Source organism: Sinohyriopsis cumingii, chromosome 2 (genome assembly GCF_028554795.1).
Source record: "Sinohyriopsis cumingii isolate HCF-2022 chromosome 2, ASM2855479v2, whole genome shotgun sequence".
In the NCBI taxonomy this organism is placed as follows: Eukaryota; Metazoa; Mollusca; class Bivalvia; order Unionida; family Unionidae; genus Sinohyriopsis; species Sinohyriopsis cumingii.
The window spans coordinates 149,354,830-149,376,878 of record NC_142962.1 but is presented as its reverse complement, the minus strand read 5'-3'; the positions used below and the strand labels follow the sequence as shown (position 1 = coordinate 149,376,878).

The window sequence follows — 22,049 nt, the reverse complement described above, 5'->3', positions numbered from 1 at the left end:
CGATTATAAACTGTTATGGTTCAGCTGATATGGAAACGAAGATTCTTTGGTTAAACTTTTTGAAACCTTAAAAATTCCATATACATGCATTAGGATACAAATTTCTCAACGTGTGAAGAAAATTATACAAAATCGATGTGGGGCTTGGAGTGCTTTTTGTTCTTTTTAGAGTCAGGCAAGGGAAATAGCTAATCTGATAAATAAGAATTTTAATTATAAAACGCATCAATTTGGGAAGGAGTAACTATGGCAACAAATTAATTTTTTATCAAAGCGACTTATAAATATTTATAGTTATAACAGAGATACAGCCGAATTTATTTAACCGCTTGAAGACGACTTTCAGAATTTCGGAAATGAAGTTGTAATCATAGATGCGTTTAGTTTACTTTTCGATCCCAAGCAGGATATGGTAAACTGTGTGAGATTAAATATTCCAAAAGCTAATGAAGTAGTGATCAATACCTGTAGAGAATTCAATTCAGTAGATGTACGGCACGATTTTAGTCTTGATAAATCCCAGGTTAAATGGAAAATAACCACGTCCGTTTCAGCAAGCCGTACTAGACTAAATCCTGGTGTCAACAAATCTACTCCAAGATTAAACAAATACTGAAGCAGGGTACAGAACTAACCACTCATCTTTAAGCACTACCTTGTAATATTCAAAAACGCTCAAATGGCAAACAAAAATATTCACTCTCCACGACCCAACCTACATTACTGTCGCTGAAGATACCGTAATACGGGGTTTTGAGCAACCTCTTGTGCATTGTGACGCGACTTGAGCGAATCTTCATATTACCTACATCTTAAAATTATTTTTTGAAACTCCTTTAATGAAGATGAAAAGAACGATCTCCAATTCTTCCTATACGAAAATACAACGAATTATGCAAAAAAAGGAAATTCTAATACAACAAATAACCGAAATACAAGAAAAATGTGATACAAAAAAAACCTGTAACAAAACAAACGTAACAAAATTAAAGAAAACTAATGTAAACTGTAAATGCAAAAATATAACACGTGCGAGATGGATGAAGAGCGGCAAAGTCACTCGTTGCTTCTGTAATTTTGGAAAACAGTTTGGTTTGATTTTGTGGGGTTTACCACCGTTCATCAACACATGATAGGTTATACATGACGTAAAGCAGATTTGGTGAAGGAAGAACCAGGAAAAGATCCCGATAATAACCACCGACCCACGGGAAGCTACTGGGAAGCTTTCTCACATCCCCAAGTTGGTCGAGGCGAGACTCGAACTGCTGCAGACAGGGGTGAAATGTGCGAGTGATATGTAAAGGAGAGCACCCAAGACCACTCGGCCACCCGGGGCCACAATTTGAAAAGTATACACTACGTAAGTAAAATGATGCCCACTTTAGTTACGGATGAGAAAGAAAATGTGCAGTTGTTTGATATTTTTCATTATTCCTAAACTAAGTAAGCAAAAGTTAAAAGGAATGGTCATTATTCTGAACGAATACGTAAAAACATGGCAGAAAACGAGCTTAATGTATTTTTAAGGTTATTACCCGTATCACAAAACGAGATAAAACTATACACCTTTTATAAAACTGGAGACCCGTTTTCATTCTAAACATATGGTGTACAATAGCTTCATTGTGCACTGTTAATAGGCACTGCTAATAGGCTCAAATTACTTTTACCTAAATTAATAAATTCTGATCAGTGTATATTTCTAAGTGTAAGACACATCAAAACAAATAAGTGTTTTACACGACCTAATTATACGGAAGAGAACAACTTTAAGTGCTTTTGTTGTTACATGTAATAGATTTCTAGAAGGCGTTTTACTCTCCTGCTTGGCCACATAAAAAGACTTATTTTCAGTTTTGGGTACGCTAATGTCAGAGGGAGTAATAGGTTTTAAAAGAATATACAATCACGTGTCCTTGTGAACAGTCACGTTTCCGCCCGATTTAATACAAGTCGCAAATGATGTAAAGATGATCTCTCGCAATGTTTCTTCATTCTATGTTTCTTCATTCTAGCTCATCATAAAGGAAAAATCGTGATTTAAAAGGTACAAGTCTAGAGTGTCAAAAAAAAAATAAAAAATAATATATATATATATATATATATATATATATATATATATATATATATATATATATATATATATATATATATATATATATACTTCCAGTATGCAGCTGACAATTCTGTTGTGAGGCTACACAAGAATCACTGAAAACCAATCTAAACGTTTCCACATACTTTGTTCAATTTTCCTGCTTAAAAATGAACATTAAACAACATAAATGATTTGGATAGGAAACTTTAAAGGTAGTAACTCTTGACTTTGTAATGAAATCAATCATAGCGGTAAAGTGGATTCCCATATTTGACCAGCACACAACCGTAATTTAGAATTTATTTGCAATGGCGGTAGCAGAGTTATCGTCAGTTAATGCATGACCAATAACATGCAAACAAAAATTCCACCGATACATCATAACTATATGACCTTATCCTGGTTTGGTGCTCAATAATGTATAGAGGTTATGCATTGATATTTTGTAGATTACCCCTTCTGGCAATCGGACTTCTCTCTTGTCTCTCACACTGACAAACAAAAATCGTCGTTATCACCGGTTTAAGCGGATTTGTTTCATTTCTATCATTTTGTTTGGACTGATTTTGTTTATATAAGAACACTGTTGGATCGTACCATTACAAAATAGTTATTCTTAATTATTTCATCATATACATATCATATTATTATCTTCTCCACTGGATCATTTTACTTTTTATTCTATAACTACTGGACAAGCTGTGCCTTGTTTTTGAATAAAGCAATCAGTTCTTCTTACCTTGAGAAGCAATACGAAATTCCTCCTGTCTATCTGTCTCCCACCTCTTTGTCCTGGATATACCCAATTCAGATCAATTCCGTCAAACCCATGCTCCCTCAGAAAGATAATGACGGATTTGATGAATCGTTCCCGCATAGCCCTTGTCTGCACCATTTTGGAAAAGTTGCCTCCGCCTTGTTCCCATCCTCCCACGGAAATTAGCATCTTCAGAGCTGGTGTTCTGCTCTTGATGTTTTTAAAGTGTTTGAACCTGGAAACAACGAAGCAAAGCATTACACAACTGAGAAAACTATTTTCCTATGATGCATTTAGCACAATTGTTTTCGGTATGGAAGGTTAAATAAACATCTTTGATCTTAACGCACAACTCCATTCGTATTCTTTATGAAACAACAGAGTATATCAAAGAGACGAATCTGTCCCGTGTTCTAACTCCGGACTCACTGTGAGGAGAGGTTTGCAAAGAAGGCCGTTTGAGAGGTGTGATATGTGTCAATCCCCCTCTGGTTAAAACGTCTCCAATAGCACCTTTTCAGGCCATCCAGATCTCTCGAAAAGAATGATGCTACTCAAAATCATTGCCAATTTTCTACTTGTATGTGCATGTTTTGTCTATCTTTGCAATCCAGCTAACACGTACCCCCCCCTCCATCTTATGTGCGAGAGCATGTTTGTAAGGGTGTAGTGTGTCTATAAACATTCCTGCCCCTGTGTAACATGTCTGTGTGTATGCCAGTATAGCATATCCTCAACACTCCTACACTTTTCGCTGGAACTGGGGGTGGTGGTGGTATTTGACAGCATATAAAAACGAAGGCACTATATAATGATCGACGAGTATGCTTTGGATAGCTTATAAAAAAGTAAGTGGCGTATAATATATATAAAAAATGTGTGTTGGATAATCAAACGGTGTGTGCTGGATATCATATAAAACAACAAATGTTAGACTGTAATCAAAAAGCGTATGTTGGTATATCAAAACAATAAGTGCTGGATAGTATATCAAAAAGTGTTGGTGGAGAGTATATCAAAAAGTGTTTGGGATAGCATCTAAAACATTTAACATTACATTTCTTGTGCACCCCTCAATTTGTTAATGTAGACCTACGGCGTAACGTTAACTCCGTAAACCCCTAAATGACGCATATGACTACTAATACTTGCATGAACAGCGTGATTGTATTTGAAAAATTCTATTCATTTTTAGAGAAATGTTGTATTAAATACATTTCATTTAAAGATAACATCCAGTTAAAAATTAGATTTTCTTTTTGTCTTTTTCCTTTGAAAGTCGCTGCACGATAGAAAGTTGTTCATGGGATATACCGGGAAAAGAAATTGGAACAAAAAAAATGCCAAAGAAGACGGGAGCCCAGAAACGTAATTGTTGCACTCAAACGCATTTTTACATATAGTTACTTTTATGCACACAACACCAACACAATCATAGACATGCAAAGACAGCCTATGGGAACAATCAAGAGGAATACATGAAAGCTGCTACTCACAGGCCTTTATCGTAAGGTTTCGTGGTCACGAGCTCGTTTCCGGATATGGCAGCAAACGCAAATACGAGATGAGTGCAGAGTTGTGGGTGAATGTCCTCGGGGACAAATTTACCCTTCCCAGGCAAGTCTTGAGACCAGTTGGTGTAGTAGCAGACACGCCTGTACCTCGATGTAGATGCTGAGGTCCAAAAATGCAAAACAAAAACATGTATAAACAATTGTCACATTATGATACAGCTTATCTTGTGACTGTCCACTGTATGCCTTTTTCGACACGTAGGAGAATGGACACGGTTCAGAAAAGAAACTGCACACGTATGCCGATGTCATTCACGTGTGATTGGACTTAATTATCCCAATTTGTAGCAGAGTTTAGAAAAGTAATCATTAATCACCAAGAAATATTAGAACTTACCAACCATTTCAAATTAGCTGGACACTCACTCTCGCCCTTTCAAATGCTGATCAACGAATCAAGAGACGGATGGACTGATAACAGACATGGCCAAAAAGAAGAATTGAGATCCTGAAGATGCGAACACAGTGAATATAGCTTAAACGAAACAGTTTAATTAACACGTCTTCTGTTTAAATGTGCGTAAGTTTCTTTTTCGTTAATCTCCGTGTTTGTTTTCAAATTTGGTATAAAACAAATGCATAATTCTAACCTGGCATTGAAATACCCTGGCTTGATAAAATCGGCGCGGTTGAGGTGTCGACAACTGACAAATACTGTCCTGTCATGGATATCAGCGTATTTTCTGTATGGACTGGCAATGTCGAGATGAGGCTATCTTCAAGGTTCCCGCCCCTCTCAACATGATTTAGAAAGGCCTTTATGGTTCTAGTCAGTGGATATGGTGACTGAGAAGATTTGCACGATTTGTGAAAATCATCCAAAGGAAGTGACCAGACCATCACTCCTCCATAACCCTCTTCCACGATAAACTTCACCTGCAGAAGAGAATGGGTGGATAGACTGTTTATCGACCTACTGTATATAAATATAACTTACCAGATGAAGCAAGAGTCTTTGTGCACTACCCAGAAAACACGCTTCGTTTGTAAACTGCTTGCGGACGAAATATACTACAAGTATCCCGTATGTAAAAGTTATGTGGGACTGAGTTAACAGATATGAAACTACGGATATCTAATATAAACGCACCAGTCAACCTACGCTAACCTCGGCGTCACACCAGTGACAGGTTATCCTAGTGGCAAAAGTAGGATATGCTACGGGATCCGCACTTTCAAGGGACCCGCGTTAAATGCTTTCAAGCAATCAATTACCTACATGTAAATAACAATATTAGTGAAATGTCAGACATATTTGTCGTATTATCTGCCTGTAAAGCAAATTAAAAAATACAATTACTTTACTATGCAATTTAAAAATTTGTGTTTTAATACTTGTGGTGTTTTTTAATGTAGGGCCCCTTTATAGCATATGCTACAGGGCTAGCTTAATCCCGCACTGCGTCACACTTACCCATAAATCTGGCAGATGTGGTTCACAGAGACCGCTAAAAATAACTTTAACATATTCTTGATACAAGTATTTCCCTCCATGACATGAATATTGGGATTTGTGCATTGTAAGCAATAAGATGTGAAGGTTAACGATTAACAAGCTTTGCAATAGTGGAGAGAAAAAGGAAATAGTGCTCAACTGAACAAATAAAAATAGGACAATTATAACCCGATTAGCTTTATCCATCATGAAATGAGTCGAAATGTTCTTGTTTATGTGATTGCTTGTTTAGCCTTGGCACGTATTTAAAATATTTTACCTTCTCATATATACTCCGTCTATCCTCATAGCCTACCCAGATATCACCGACAACAAAGAATGGGACTTTATGTTCGTAATGCCAAATTTCTCTTCCGTTCCCAAACTCCATCAGTTCACAGATCTGAAAAAGTAAAACATTCAAACAAAAAAATTTAAGACTCGTAGATACAAACCCGCTTTCTGAAACCCGCTTTCTGAAAAGAAGTTTAATCAGAAATATGACTTCGCAACATCTAACATGGGTTATTGCGTACATGAAAATCATTTTCTCGCCATCTCAATTTAAAAGATTTATTCACGTGCATTTGTATTTATTATACGACATATCTGTATTGTATTTATGATACGACGAATCTGTATGGTATTTATTATACGACGTATCTGTTATAAATTCATTATACGATGTATCTGTTACTATCAAAAACAAGTGGGATGTGTCTTAGATTCAAAAGAGGGTGCTGTATCTATGTTACGATTACACAAATGGTACAGTGTCTCTGTTACGAGTTAGAAAAAGGGTACAGTGTCTCTGTTACGATTCAAACAAAGGGTACAGTGTCCCTTTTACTATTCTAACAAAGGGTGTTCTATCTCGGTTACAGTTCAAACGAGCGCGAATTTCTTTGCATAAATTCAGTCATTCATGACGTCGATACACGGTGAAAGTCGTCAGTGGAATTTCACTGTCTTTTAGTGAAAGGTGTAATTTTATCTAATTACATCACATTTTATCCTGAGAGACATACGCAATCTAAAGTCTTTGCAGCTTTAATAGCAACAATGGCGTATTCCAGTGCTGGGCTTAATTTCTTGAAATCAGGGTCGGGATAACAAAATGGGTCATTTTAAATCAAAACCTACAATATGACTGTACATAGAATCTAATGAAGTTGATCTGTGGACAAAACTGACCTCACCTAGTAAAGTATTTGTTACGTACTCATTCTTTCTTGCTGTAAAAGGCAGACATTATAACAATGATGACCCTTTACATATTTTCCCACAATTTATTCCTCGATAAAAACAATAGGTTTCTTTTAAAAACATATTTGCAGATAATAATTCACAGAGGACAGTTATCCGTATTAATTTACAACCCTTCCTAACATCTCAGCTTATTTAAGTTTTTAAACTCACCATTTTATCACTTCTCCATTGGCAATAAGTCTTCATCGTTACCTTCAGGACAAACTCGGGGAATTTACCTAAAGATTTTGATTGGCTCGACGAGATTCCTGGAAACATCTTTTGACGAGTTTTGTAGTTGCTTTTACCTCACCTGATGCTGCGCAAGACGGAAACGAATTTGAGTCCAGACCAGAACTAACAGCACAGTGTGATCACTTGCCCTACGCTCTATACCAGGTGTGCACAACCTTTTTCGGCCAAGGGCCAGATGGCATTTTTCTAAGACTGCTCGAGGGCCGCAAACACTGATCTATTTAATATAATTACTGTTCACGGAGGGCCGGACGGATCACGATCGTGGGCCGGATGCGGGTTGAGCACCCCATTTCACGGCTATTATCTCCTCTTGAAAACACCAGAGGGCGTTTCGGTGCAATTCACATCCAGATATTTCAATCAATAAAGATGGCAGATGTAGGTCAAGAAAATGTGACAGACCGCTCACATTCCGCAAACACGATCGATATCTCACCGTCTTAAAAAGAAATTATATCAATATTTGACCGACATTCACTAGCTGGACGCTATATATTGCGAGACATTCAGAGCCCTACGCTCTCAAGTGATTACGCCGTTACGGCAACACTTTCCTCCATTTTAGATACACGACTCCCCGACCTTCCCCAACCCTAAACATTTGCATTGGCAATATTTTATATATATATATATATATATATATATATATATATATATATATATATATATATATATATATACGTATGTATATATGTGTGTGTGTGTTCATCATGCACCTAGCTTTACAACATGCGACAAAGTATCGATTACTTTTACTACTGACTACCTCATAAAAAGCTAGGGACCCGGATGTATCTGTATATTTTCCTGGCGGCCCTGCCCCTGTTACTGCAGCTCCCATCATTATGTCAGATGCCGGATTTCTAAGGGAGAAGGTTCTTCCATAGGTCGGTATCCCAATGTTGATACGGTCTTTGGGTAAACCCTTTGATACCCAATAGTCTGCCACCCATTTCTGGAAAAAAAATTTCATCCTCTAAAAAACCCTTTATTTTTAATACCATTTTGACCTCCGATTTCTCCAACTTCGTAAAGACGTGATTAACTCGAATAAAGAACAGAACAAATTATAACACTCGTGTTTAGCAGATCTCTAGAGAAGTGACAATAAGGATGTCATGCAAAAATAATGCATTTGAAGACAACGTGGTTCAAAATATCAAGTCCTCCCCAAGTAGAGATTAACCAGATTTCACGATGGACGAGAAACATTCATAGTCTTCGAAAAATCGTAACTAAGAGTTTTAAATAAACAAATCAAAATCTGACTTGTCATTAGCATTTCAGTGAAAACGTTTTGCAACTAAATTTGCTTCTAATCCAAAAAATATGGAACGGAAACGGAATTCATTATGCGAACCCGAACTTGAATGTAAATCGGAGAGAGCAAGGCAGTTATATTTCAACATAAATACATATAAATCGAACATTGTATTATTTTCCTCAATGTACGGACTTATTATAACTTTTGTTTCCGTCAGCAAAGTCTATTAAAAATTGCTGAACGGAATGAAATGGGGTTCATGATGTGAAGGCAAATCTCCAGGTCTAAAAAGACCATTAATAAACTGAACTTTGAGGGAATTGTGAAAAAAGCTGACTTAGACGTTCCTAACGTAACGTCTCGTATTAAATTTGGTTTCAATCAAATAAATTCTACATAAAGTATGAAAGCAGAAAGAACTTGTAAAGGACTGGAAAAGAGTAGAGGGTGGACGCTGGCAAGACTATGCTCTCTATGTTCAATGCTGCCTTGATATATACATCAGCAGTGTAGCATTGTGGGCTAGAACGAAATCTGATATGACAAACTTATACTCGGTCTATACTTACACGATTCAAATCTGTTTCCCCGTGATAGTACTAATTTTATTTTACTTGACGTATCGGCAAAATCAAGGGAGAAATTTTCGAGAGATTTAAATGTGGCTTGGGAGACAGTGGTGAAGTAATGCAGACTTGATTCAAGCACGCAATGGAGTTTGAAGCTTCGCGTACACGCATGTCCCTCTTTTTCGGCATTATTTCATAATATGAGTGGACAACAATCTAGGTAAGCCACACGAATTAATGACAAAACCAGCAACTATTCTGCTTCATCGCTGCAACGAACACTTTATAATGTGTTGTTTTGTTGTGGAATTTTTCTGAGTCTATCATTTCAGGTGACTCGCTGTCTGCGGCAAGAAAGTGGGCTGATGTAAGTTTGAAAATGGAATGGGGATTTTCTGTAGAAAGTATAAACAAAATCGTTTTGATTAGAATTTTTACCACATTAAGCGTCTTCTGGAACGGTGTCTCTGACCGTCTTTCATAGAGTGGGCTGTTGTGGCCAGTTGTGCTATCCCATGGGCCATGGAGATCATACGTCATTATGCTGACAAAGTCTAGGTACCTGTAACAGAAACAAGATTCACCTTAATTCAATCTGAACAAGATTCACCTTAATTCAATCTGCAGTCGTTTACTGGCATATACAGTGGGCAATGACCATTCAAGTTTGTCAAGATCCTGTCTAGTGTCTCAAGTCGTCCCCGTCATGGACAAAGGTCAAGCGCACAACAAAAATTAAATATACATAATAATTAAAACTGAAGAAACTTGAGACATGAATGCAGATTTGTTCTACGGTTATTTGAAGCGCCAGATATAGACAGACATCTGTTTTAACTGATGCAGCCATTGACACATCATGAGCCTAAAACAGACATTATACAATAAATTCATAAAGCTCAGAACTTTTTCATTATTTTGAGGACTTAAGTGAAGTCATATCCGTAGAATAGAAACGTTTTTTTATTGCTGAGAATGGCATTATTAGCAATGGCACTTCCTTGAAATCCAAAAGCTGGATGAAATCAGTTTCACTGTCAAAGAAACAATCCATCAGCAAATTACGACGAGCGTGCATGGTACAGCAATAAAAATCTTACTTGGCAATTTCAGGTACATCATAACCAATGTCAATGTCTGACTTCCCCGCTGGCACAGCCGCCGTCAGGATCAACCTCTCTCTATCCGTAATAAATGATTCCTGTTCGAAGGCAGTCTTCAGCTCCTGCGGGATGGTGAAATATCTTTATCAGAATGTTTCGCAGCAGTTTAATAGAACTCAGTCATAAAGGAACAACTTTCTTATTTGCCATATATTTCCCAATATCCTTGCAGTTCATTATAATGCGGCAGAATTGTTACTTATTTACATCATCAACACGAGAGGTTATGATGTAGGGTTGGAAACAGGCCCATGGAGTACAGTAAAATAAGAGAAATAGAATGGAGAGATCTGAGGAAGTTTTACCTAGCTGAAACCAATATGAAGTTACTTTAGAGAAACCCATGCAGCAAGCTGTAACGAGCTGCATTTGCAGCCTTTGAAAAGTTTGACTTTAAGAAAAGGAAATTTAGGCTCTACCTATACTTCAGCCACCAAGGTCGACTGTTAAATTTAATATTAACATTACATTCAAAGTTCACCATCTTGTAATAAAAGTCCCTGCAAGAGGGTCAATCGTAGCTTTAAAATCTTCGACATAAAAACTATGGACGGTAAAGGTTGAAACGGATTTCCTGCTGTAAATAGAAAACATTCGATTTCTAAGATATGCACTAGAGTAGTATTGCCCCTGCTGGGTATCCGATCTTTTTTTAGCCTAATACGAACTTAGTATGTAATATTACACAAACAATAAGACGGCCAGTTTTACATAAATCAGCAGGTTCGATCACCTTTTAAGTGGTTTGGGCGACGTTAAACCGTATCGCAGCTCATCAAAAACTTCGTTTACATTATTGTTTAACGCTGCTAGCATGGAGTTACACATCAAGAACGAATTCCTAAACTGTAACATCAGACGAAAGAGCCATTCCCCACTCCACCCCCACAAATCGAACGGGGCAGTTCACCCTCAGTACGAACAAAACGACGCCAGTCCTTTCTGCTTACAACTATGGAGGTCGTTTCACTGATAAATTTGTATGCTTTTCTAGTGACCCGAAAAGCGAGGAACGCTCATCGTAACTTGTTCATCTTGTAATTGATACGAATCAGGCATATGCAATTAGGGGATCAAAATATTGGGTCTCTATTATGATAGTTTACCTAGCAACAGGGATCCTTGCAAAGGAAAAATGCAAAAGGCACGAACCAAATTTTGTATGGACAATGGTCAATCTGGATAAGGGATCCCATCATACGGTTGAATGAGTTACTTTTATCGATCCCCTTTAGCATATTTCCAGGGTTCTGCATGACCAAAACGTTGGTATGAACGTCATCAAGCTGACATGTGGACCTTGGCTTGGTGGAGGGAATTTGTATTACAGATAACAACGATTCCGTAAGTGTATCATTTTTTTATTATTTTCGTTCTGAGTTCGGTAACATTAAGAAATTGTATCATAAATGGTATCAGAATCACAAATTGGAATAAAAGAAGAAATAAAGAAAATATGGATCAAAAATCGTTTGCCTTGATCAAATATTTCCAAAGAATTTAAACTTTTAAATATCTTTAAATATCATCCGAATGATAAATTTCTTAAAACGTTTTACCGAAACCAAATTATTCGTTTGTCCACGGTTATGAACTGCAAACGGCTTCATCATCAGCTTGGGTAGTTCGTTGCTTTATCGTTTCGGTGTTGATCCACAACGCTCTCCAGATGTGCGCCGACCAAACTAAACAGGCTTCACCCAGAACCAATTAGCTTTTCCATTGCTCTTATCTCTTCCACCCAAAACAATGCTAGGCTTCCTCGGTCTTTTTGCCAACCTTGGTCATTAAATTCCTGCGACTAGCTCCTAACAGAGTTATAAAAATCTAATGACAGTATTCTGTATATAAACATCAAAACCTGCGTCTCATCTGTAAGTGACTCTTGCCATTTTACTTTGTTTATCCCGTTTTACCAGTATGCTTAATTATTCTAAAACAATCGTAGAGAACTATAAATGGGTTATCTCCCAGTTCGAGTTACGTACTTGTCAATTACTAAATACGCCGCGTGAGACAACTTCCTTTATGTGATAATATACCAAATAAGAACTACTATTAACACACGTGTCATATTAAAGGAAAATTAAATTCACTGGAGAAAACAGAAAATATAGCCAGGTCTTTGAACTGAAGGACTCGAAATAGTGCTGTACGAGATTTCAGCTACTAACATTTGCAGAAACAAAAATAATTATATGTCGGTTGTGATAGAGAGCGGATGATACACTTCTATGGCTCCGTGTATTTTATGTATGCGACACAAATGCGCGTGTTCCTATGAGAAAGTTTACGACTCGAAAAACCCTTGGCCGCATCCGAATTCGCTGATGTCCTTCTTGTACTGGGAATCTCGCCTGATCTGCAAGACCATACACTGGAAGAACTCTAGCATGTTACCAGCCTGATGTACAGATCGCGATATAAAATTACGCCATTAGCTATTCCTGGAGTGGTTTACCCCAAAACTATGAATGCTTCGTGGAGCAACAATGGCGGTGACAATTTCCATAATGTACAGAGTTATTGAAAATGCATACTCTGATGGTTCTTCTGGAACACAACCAATCAAGTGATTCGAAATGTACCTCCTACACATGGCCATGATTGGAGTATATCTGATAGTAAACTAAAATACATATTGCCAAATAGGGAACTTCATTCAAAATGAATTTACAAATTTATTTGATGAAGAAGATGAAAGCGCAGAGCAAAAGGTCGACACTCCAAAGCTTGTGAATCTGACAGACTAAGTTTAAGAGCCGATTGATTGAAACGCTTCATTTAAATTGTTACGAATCCATGGTCTTAAACGAAATAGCAGAAAGAAGCGCAACCAACAAGTTTTGTAAACTTCAACAAGCAATTTTTTTCCCAAGAATACAAAGCAAAAGTTTAAAAGTAACGTACAGTATTGTTAATGAAATTCCAAATAATCCTAAATGTTCTATCTCAAGTCGAAAAATAAACTGTTCCGAATGAATTCAAAGAAATTTGAATGTGTTGACGTACCAATAGTCCTGATAAATCATACCGATATAATCTAGAATGTCTTTGAACGATTTCTCATTAATCCCAAAGCATAGCTTTAGTCCAAACATTAACGAACACTTTGTAATTCTAAGGAGCAATTTAAAAAATAATTCTTATTAAATTATAACTGAATACAGCTAAAAGTGATTCCCACAGACCGAAATTAATAGAGAAATGAGGACTTTGTTGACAAAACCCTATTTTATATACATCCCCACTGGAACCAAGTCACAATATTATTTTCTGGGGGGAAAAACCCTCAATAATCTTTATGGAAAATTACTCCGAACTGCAAACAAGTTGAGGCCTTGAATTCAAAACAACTCAGGCAGACAATAGAATTTCCAAAGTAAAAACCAAGGCACGGAACTCAATCCAGACACAAGAATAGCATTAGTCAGGTACATCCAAACTCTTATCCTCAACAGGGCAGGTTACAAATTAGGTGGATGTGACGCCATTCGTAATGATTTCGGGCCTAAAAATAGACCTTTGTGGCCAGTGTCGTAAACCCTACGCACAAACATTGTAACATGGTTGCTAGGTGCTCGAGGCAAAATTGCCTTCCAGCCTAAAAGTAAGTGCTATCGTGTACACTCTGATATAGGCAGAACAGCATGGTTCACGTAATACAAAGTATAAGCATCACACTGTGTTCTGTTTGTCCGCAAGCAATATAGCTGTACACCTCAGGTCTTGTGGGTAAATCATTTTTATAGCAATAAGTAGAAATCGTAACCTTACCTATTATGGATAAAGGTCAATTACACAGTGCAAATTAAATCTACATAAAATAATCACCAGAAAAAAAAATATGGAGATACACCAGAACACAAAAATAAAAATAATACAATGAAGAACAGAATATACAAGGAGCACCTGTGAACAATTGGTTCCACTAAAAAATTCAAGCGATCCTGTCTACCATTTATCCAGTTATCACAGTTTTGTTTGGCCTCAGAGAAGATGCATTTGAATAATAGGCTGACCGCATAAATTTTCAAAGCGAAACTTGAATATTGCACAATGGAAAAAAAATACGATTTCTCAGACACATTCATTTACCTTTCTGCTACAGCGGTGGGGTTACATTACTTTATTGGGTGTCTAGTAATTTCCTTCACTACAATATTTGATGCAAACCAGTAAATTATTTTGAACTGAAAAATAACAGTCTTACAAAGAGATACTGTCTGAAAAGCACCAGGACGGAAAGGATTTCGGTTTCTGGTCCACGGCATATTTGTGCCTATTCATGTCTATCTTCTCGGCAAGGAATAAAACTCAGAATCACAACCTAAATCTCTACAGCCGACGAAATTTAAATCATGGGGGAAAATAGGTGAAACAAACTTTTAGGCTATCAATTTTATTTTCTCTTTTGATTTACTTCACTTAACAAAACAAGCCGTAAAATGTACATTAGTAACAGCTGCAAGTGTTGTCAAAGTCGGTAGCCATATTATCATATCAGTATTCTATCCACTGGATAATTTTGTCCTATAACCACCAACAGGTCACGTACCGTTTTTGTTTATGTCGGAACCATTATATGCTTACCTTGAGAAGTAACACGAAGTTTCTCTTGTCCAGCGATCCTCCACCTCTCTGTCCAGGGTACATCCAGTTTAGATCAAGACCATCAAAACCATGCTCTCTCAGAAAAATGATGGCTGACGCAATGAAAGGTTTCCTAGAAGCCCTGGCTTGGGCCATCCTGGAAAAATTCGTTCCGCCTTGTTCCCAACCTCCGACAGAAATCAGAGTCTTCAGACCCGGTACTTTGCTTTTCAGGCTGTTAAAACGTATAACTCTGTAAACAAAAAGGGCAGCGAGTTGAATAATTTATTTATTTATGTCAAATTCAGTAAAATTGCTTTTCATTAGTGTGGTTCAACAGATAATATTGGATAACATCATACAACTGCATTAGGGCCCATGTTGCTCAAAACGCAAATAGGACGTATGATTTAATATGAAAGTTTTCTTAATATTGGATGCCTCCCACTCAGTTACCCAAATCATGATAAAACATTTACAACAACAGTACATCAAATTCCGATATGCTTTTGTTCAAAAACATTTTCTTGGTCGACATTCAACTTTTCGGGTAATGATTAACACAACCAACACAAGATGAAATATAAACGTTTAGAAATTAGTTGATATTTGTGCAAGACTTGTAAATCAATTATATCGCATCACATTTTATGTTTTGATAGCACACTGGCCAAAGGAAAAAATACCCATATAAATTGCCAGTGAAGGAATACTTCATTTGGATGCTACATCATGACAACGAGCCCGTTCGAGTGCAATTTTAAAGACAGGGGTACATCGATCAGTGCCATTTTCTTCAGTTCTAAAAATATCTTCTCGGAAAAATAGGTCCTGCATTGATCACCTCTAAAGTGGGATATATTTGAACCCCGAGAGAAGGTTAGAGATTTACACATCTGCTTTGAGTGGATTCCATTGCAAAAGAATCAACACCATACGGTCAGCCAAGGTACCATTATCTGCTGGTAGCAGATCACTTGTATATGTATGTAAAGGAATTTGAAATAATTACTGTCGCACACGATTAGGTGCATTTTGGGGGACTCTGGGCAATACACATCTTTCCATTTCTCCCCCCCCCCCACTCGTGTAGAATGCTTACTTTCGAAGGTATATACCATACTAGAGTTATTTTTAGAATTCTGGAATAGACTGGTATCAATACCTTCTTTGTCTATATCTAGACAACTGCAAGAACCCAAGACGTACGCTATATATCTATGTAATTGTCGCCCTGTATGTATACATGCAAAATATGGTCATTTGCAACGTCATTGTGTGTACCCATACATCATACACTAAGCTTTGAATACAGAGGAAAAAAGATTAGCGAAAGACAGCAAAATGCCAACAATCGTCAACGTTTTATTAATTTCAAAGGAAAAGACATAAATCACTATGTTCAAAGTTTAATCAAATGAGGGGGAAAATTAATTTCACATCAATAAAGCTAACATTTTACATCAATAGAGTTTAAATTAGTAAGTTACTCCTCTTTTATAATAGAGTACCAATAACGAATAAATATTGCTGGAATAAATTTACGGCAAATTCCTAATAAAACCAATTTAGTGGAAGTGTCGTCATAGTCTCGTTCCTTCTGCAAAAACGAGAGATGCGAAGTCGAGTATGAAATTTGGCCATTAAATATGAAGTGTACATAAATAAAGTTAGCATATTAAAGAGAGTCCAAAATGGCCATCGATTTCATGTGACGATAAAACGAAGAAGCCCAATATAATTGGATTGGTTTATTATAAATTTTCATCCTAAGGTCTTCCATTTTAAAGCAGTGTGATCACCTTTTGCAAACCTCAACTCAACGAAGACGTTTGTAGGCTCCAGCCGCCATTGTAAACATTAATTATCGGAACCCCGAGTGGCCGAATGGTCTACAGCTCTCGCCTTTACCGATCACTTCTATCTCATCACTATCCGCGTAGGTTCGTGATGTGTTGTGTGATGTGATTTGGATTTTTAACGTATCTTTAACAATTTGTCAGTCATATCGCTACGATGTCTGCAATGTGGCAGTTTATAGTGATGTCTAGCACTGGGGCATCATGCCGCAGACATGTAGCATGATGTCCCACCCAGTCACATTATCGTGACACCAGGCCGACCAGTCCTAACACTAACCTCTGAATGCTGATCCCCAAGCGACGCAGCTGTTAGTACCATTTTTGTAAGTCTTGGGTATGACTCGGCCGGTATCGAACACACGACCTCCCGCTTCCGAGGCGGACGCTCTAACCACTTGGCCACCGGAGCGGTCCGCTTAGGTTCGAGTCTCGGGTATGCATTATATAGGTATGTGACAAAGCTTGCCAGTAGCTTCTCGTTGGTGGGTAGTTTTTACCTTGGTTTTTCCAGGTTCTTCCTGCGCCAGTTATACTTCTCGCTATGTATAGCCTATCCGGCACTAAAACAAAATGGCGATAGCCCAAAAAACATGTCGTTACAGCATTATTTCGAAATGAAAATAAACACTTTAGCGGGGTATTTTTTCGATCTGTCGGAAATGGCCGAGTGGTGTTCCCACCAAATTTAGAAATGAAATCGCACAACCTCGCACGTTTATTAAAAAAAATAACATTGGCGCATGAAACATTATTGAGGTGGGGCAGGAAACGACCATTATGCAACATATTTCTTTTCTTAACTGAATGCATCATCAATATGCCATAGAGACACACATTTTTCAAGATATATTCTTTTTTCACATGCTTACAACAAGAACAAAAATAAAATCGATCTATTTGTCGGAAAACTAAATCGCCAAACCATTGTGTAAATCTACAGATCACTTTCAATCATATTTCAAAGTTTGAAGTCTCTATCGTAAACAGTGCAAGTTGAGTCAATCGGCATTATATACGCACGCACACACGCACGTACGGACAAAGGGACTAAATCACATGTGTTCGTTGTGAATTTTTTTCCCGTTTTCCCTTGTTGTGTTGAAAATAAATGACAAATCCCTATAAAACAACTTAGACAATATATATCTTTTACGATCTCTGGAGAAAAACTTGTTTCATTTTGTTTTTGGAAAACGACACTGTCGTTAAATATTGACATGTACCTCCATCTTTGATTTAAACAGACTCTTCTATAGGACGGTGTGTGTGTGTGTGTGTGTGTTTTGTATTTTTAACGAAACTTTAACACTTTTTCAGTCATATCGCTACGATGTCTGCAGTGTGGCAGTTTATAGTGATGTCTAGCACTGGGGCTTCACGCTGCAGACATGCAGCATGATGTCCCACCAGTCACATTATTCTGACAACAGGCTGACCAGTCCTAACACTAACCTCATTATCCTGAACGCCAAGCGATCCAGCTGTTACTACCATTCTTGTAAGTCTTTGGTATGACTCAGCCGAGGATCGAACCCACGACCTCCCGCATCCAAGGCGGACGCTCTAACCACTTGGCCACCGGAGAGGTCTATAAGAGGGTTATAATTTTACTTTGAAAGGAGTTAAAATAGGCTCGAGAAGTGTTATCGAACAGTCATCAAACCAGATCGCAAACATTCTTTCATATACGCACGACGTAGTTTTGATAATTCTTCAGATGTACACAGCAACCGTCGTACGTGCGATTACAAGCTCATCCTGCAAAGAACGGAAAGATAGCAACGAGAAATAAAAACACAAGTAACTCACAGGTCTTGGTCATTTGGTCCTGTAGTCGACAGTGTGTTTTCTGACACGGCAGCAAATGCAAATATCAAATGAGTGCAGAGTTCTGGCCGAATGTTCTCGGGCACAAATTTCCCCTTTCCTGGGCGGTCTTGAGACCAGTTGGTGTAGTAGCAGACACGCCTGTATTTCGATGTCGACGCTGAAACCAGCAAAATACAAATATCGTGTTAAAATTAAAAACCTGTTCAGATGCAAATCAAAGTATTAATTAACAAAATCTAGGTTTAAGTTCTAATCCAAACACAGCACATAATTAAATTTTGACCAACCCCAGCCCTCGTTAAAAGTCAAACACGGTCTGTGTCTTCTTAGTATTGATGCGTATGCCCCGTTTAGTTTAGTTTCGCTCACTCGTTACAAAACTGGCGAACGTGTACGAAAGAAACTCATCACGCAAAGACTAACTTTGTCAAGTCAAAGAGGCCGTCAGAACTGGGTAAATAATTGTACAGAAACTTGTTTTTCATATCGGGCCTCCTGCATAACTTGTTTTCAGTCCATGAGTCTTTCACAAGTTATTGAACGGTAACGAAACTTGTTTTGAACGGAGAAAATATACATGGTCGTAATTCGATGAATCAAAATTACCTAGGTTTACCTGATTGTATGTATCTTGTCAAATTGGTTTTAATCCACGAAGTCCTTCAAAACATTATCAAATCTCTAAAATGTGACGATGGTATTAATAGAAAACGAACAAGTCGTTTATGATACACATTCTTGCATATCAAGTACTTTTTTTTAAATATTTTCCTTGACTTTTTAATGTGCGAGCATCGAGACACCCGAGTCTGAATCGATTCAATTTTTGATTCACTGTCGTATTCAGCTGTGGTCAATGTGTTAAAGGTGACCAATCATACACGTCTTCTTAAAGCACATGGGTACAGCCCCTTCTTAAGAATTAAAAATTCCAAACATAACTTCATTTGCCTCGATTCAACACACACAGACACACAACTATGATATTCTACTCACCTCCCGAGAGGTCAGCCAGAAGTCTAGACATTAAATTGCTCCAGATAAATAGCAGCAAACTGTACTTCTGTCATAAAAAGCAAATAAATATAAAAAAAACATTAGATAATGCATTTTAAAGGTGATTATTGATCTTACAGTCATCTGCTATTAGTATTTATTTTTTAAGATGAACTAGCTAGTACGCTTGTCTTTCTCTCCTCTTTCACATACATACAGCCATGCCAACCATGATTTTTATGTTTTATTTTCTTCATCCTTTCGCTCTAACACACCACTTAAAAGTAAAGTGTTGCATTTTGTTTTTATTTCCTGTGTTAATTTTGTGTTTCCATGAATGTTGTTTGTGTAGCTGGATTTTGAGAAAATCATGTTCAGTCATCTGTACGTCCAGTTTACAACCTGTATCGGCCAGTAAATGAAACTGACAATTTCAACGACAAGAATATATGATGGTGTTCATAAAAAAAACTAACGTCTCTTTCTCTCCCTTTTGCTATACACGAGTCCCGCACCTAAACACGACACTGACAGATCGACAAGGGCTGATGCGATATGTCCTTTTCAACAATCGTACCTTGACTTAAGAATATTTTATAGAAAAGAACGATAAAACAAACAATAACGCGAGATTAGCGCAGACATTTACCTACCCGATTACCGTTTTGCAAATACATGACCGACACTTACCATTTTCATAGCTCCTGGTATAAATGGCTGTGAAGCAGATATTACGATAAAAGTCTAAAAACTGTAAAATGATGCAAATAGAACGATATAAGTCTAAAATGAATAAAACATTTTTATAAGATGATGCACGGTTAAAAAAAAATGATCCCTGGCCGCTGAGTAAAATCCAAGCAGATCTTTGATTGTCAATTTGTACGTCAAAATTATGCCACTGAATACTTGTTAATGTTTAGAAGCAGTATTAATAATTCAAAGCGTATATCTGCAAATTTTAGTTCCAATTTCCTTTGAATACAACGCAGGTTTGTATGCTGTCGGTGAAGACTTTTTTTTAAATACATCCCTAGTCCATGCTACGGGGCGAAATTCTCGTGCTCAAGTAAGTGCACGTGAATTTCGGAGTTGTATGACAGTATGAAGAACAGTTGTTCGGGCCTAAGTTCGTTAATCCGCAAATCTTTTGAATTTAACGCACAAGCTGCGAAAATAAACGGTATAAAGAAACGGACTGGACGGGTCCATTCCATTTCGGAGTGAAAACAGGTATAAGGCATTTTCGGTTATACATATCAGTAACTCTTAGAAAAGCATATGCAAATCATGAAGGACCTTGGACCGAAATTGAGTCAAGTGATGAAATCTCATTTATTTTAGGACACTGACTTGTCAACCAATCAAATCTGAAGGCAAACAATGAGAAATGCAAACACTAAAGTATGTTTAAAAACCAGCAAACAGATGTGTTAAATAATTTACGAGAGCAGAACGAATGAAAATTAATTAAAAACTTAAACCAAATACTGACTATGAAGAATCTTTGGAAATCTGGAGAAATTCTCCACCGTTTCATCATCTTATTAAAACTTGTGAAATATGTAGGGTAAACAAAGAAAATACTATACGAAAAGAGAATTATTAAAATTCATTTTCATTACTTTGTAATGTATATGGAGTAACAAGAAATATTACAATGATCAAAGCTATACGCAAAACTACATGCATCAGTCAGAATTTGGACAACCTTCCTGTGTGAGTGAAAATACTTAGTGAAACTGCAAAACAGACGTATTTAGTGATGATAAGGTTGGCCTTTGCAGCTATTAATGGAAATTTATAATACAGTTTCTGCTCGCTGGTCATTATTGTCTGTCAGGAGAAGGACTTGATATATCTGACGATAAATGCATTTTATTAGTACAATATCTTGATGTGGCTACTGGTATCAAGAAGTGTTTGATAGCGGGAAAAAATCGAATCTTGTGAAACCCGAGAGATACTTTTTCTTTCCGCTATCAAACTCGACACAAGGCAAATACCTAGATCAAGTTACTGTACTGTTCATAAACCAGTCAGTAGAATGGGTACGTGCACGGAATTACCTGCATCACGCTGATTTTTTTTTAAGGTTCAAATTACATTTATACTTTTGTTCTTTCTTTTTAACTCTTGTTGTTATGTATGTTTGATTTAATTATATATGATTTAAAATATACTTATTTCAATTTAATTCTTCCGTTTTATTTTTTTAAATATTTTTCATTACATGATATTGTAATGTAAATTTATACACTAGAGATGATAATTTATTTAGAAAATAGTTTGACCTTGACTGTTAGTTTATATACACCAGGTGTTGATCTAAATCATGGCCATGTTTCAGAATTGGTAGCAACCTTCGTAAACAAGTTTTATTGTATTTAAAATGATTG

The 22,049-nt window shown here is 37.1% G+C and overlaps 1 protein-coding gene across 2 annotated transcripts in view; it reads right to left on the bottom strand.

Moving 5' to 3' along the window:
- Window positions 1-20,719, bottom strand: part of LOC149806064 (putative chitinase 10) — a 104,206-nt gene extending 83,487 nt beyond the window's left edge. The window contains exons 1-11 of one of the 2 annotated variants that reach the window (XM_089950941.1): window positions 20,341-20,719; window positions 19,651-19,717; window positions 18,634-18,811; window positions 14,963-15,215; window positions 10,307-10,431; window positions 9,645-9,768; window positions 8,140-8,328; window positions 6,148-6,270; window positions 5,023-5,308; window positions 4,355-4,532; window positions 2,841-3,093 (exon numbers count right to left, since the gene is read on the bottom strand). In XM_089950941.1, the coding sequence (XP_089807067.1) occupies window positions 2,841-3,093; window positions 4,355-4,532; window positions 5,023-5,308; window positions 6,148-6,270; window positions 8,140-8,328; window positions 9,645-9,768; window positions 10,307-10,431; window positions 14,963-15,215; window positions 18,634-18,811; window positions 19,651-19,717; window positions 20,341-20,349 (1,785 nt within the window). In that variant the 5' untranslated portion in view covers window positions 20,350-20,719. Of the gene's footprint in view, window positions 1-2,840; window positions 3,094-4,354; window positions 4,533-5,022; window positions 5,309-6,147; window positions 6,271-7,286; window positions 7,663-8,139; window positions 8,329-9,644; window positions 9,769-10,306; window positions 10,432-14,962; window positions 15,216-18,633; window positions 18,812-19,650; window positions 19,718-20,340 lie in introns of those variants that run through there. The other variant, XM_089950942.1, reaches the window with a different exon arrangement.
- Between the last annotated feature and the right edge of the window lie 1,330 nt (window positions 20,720-22,049).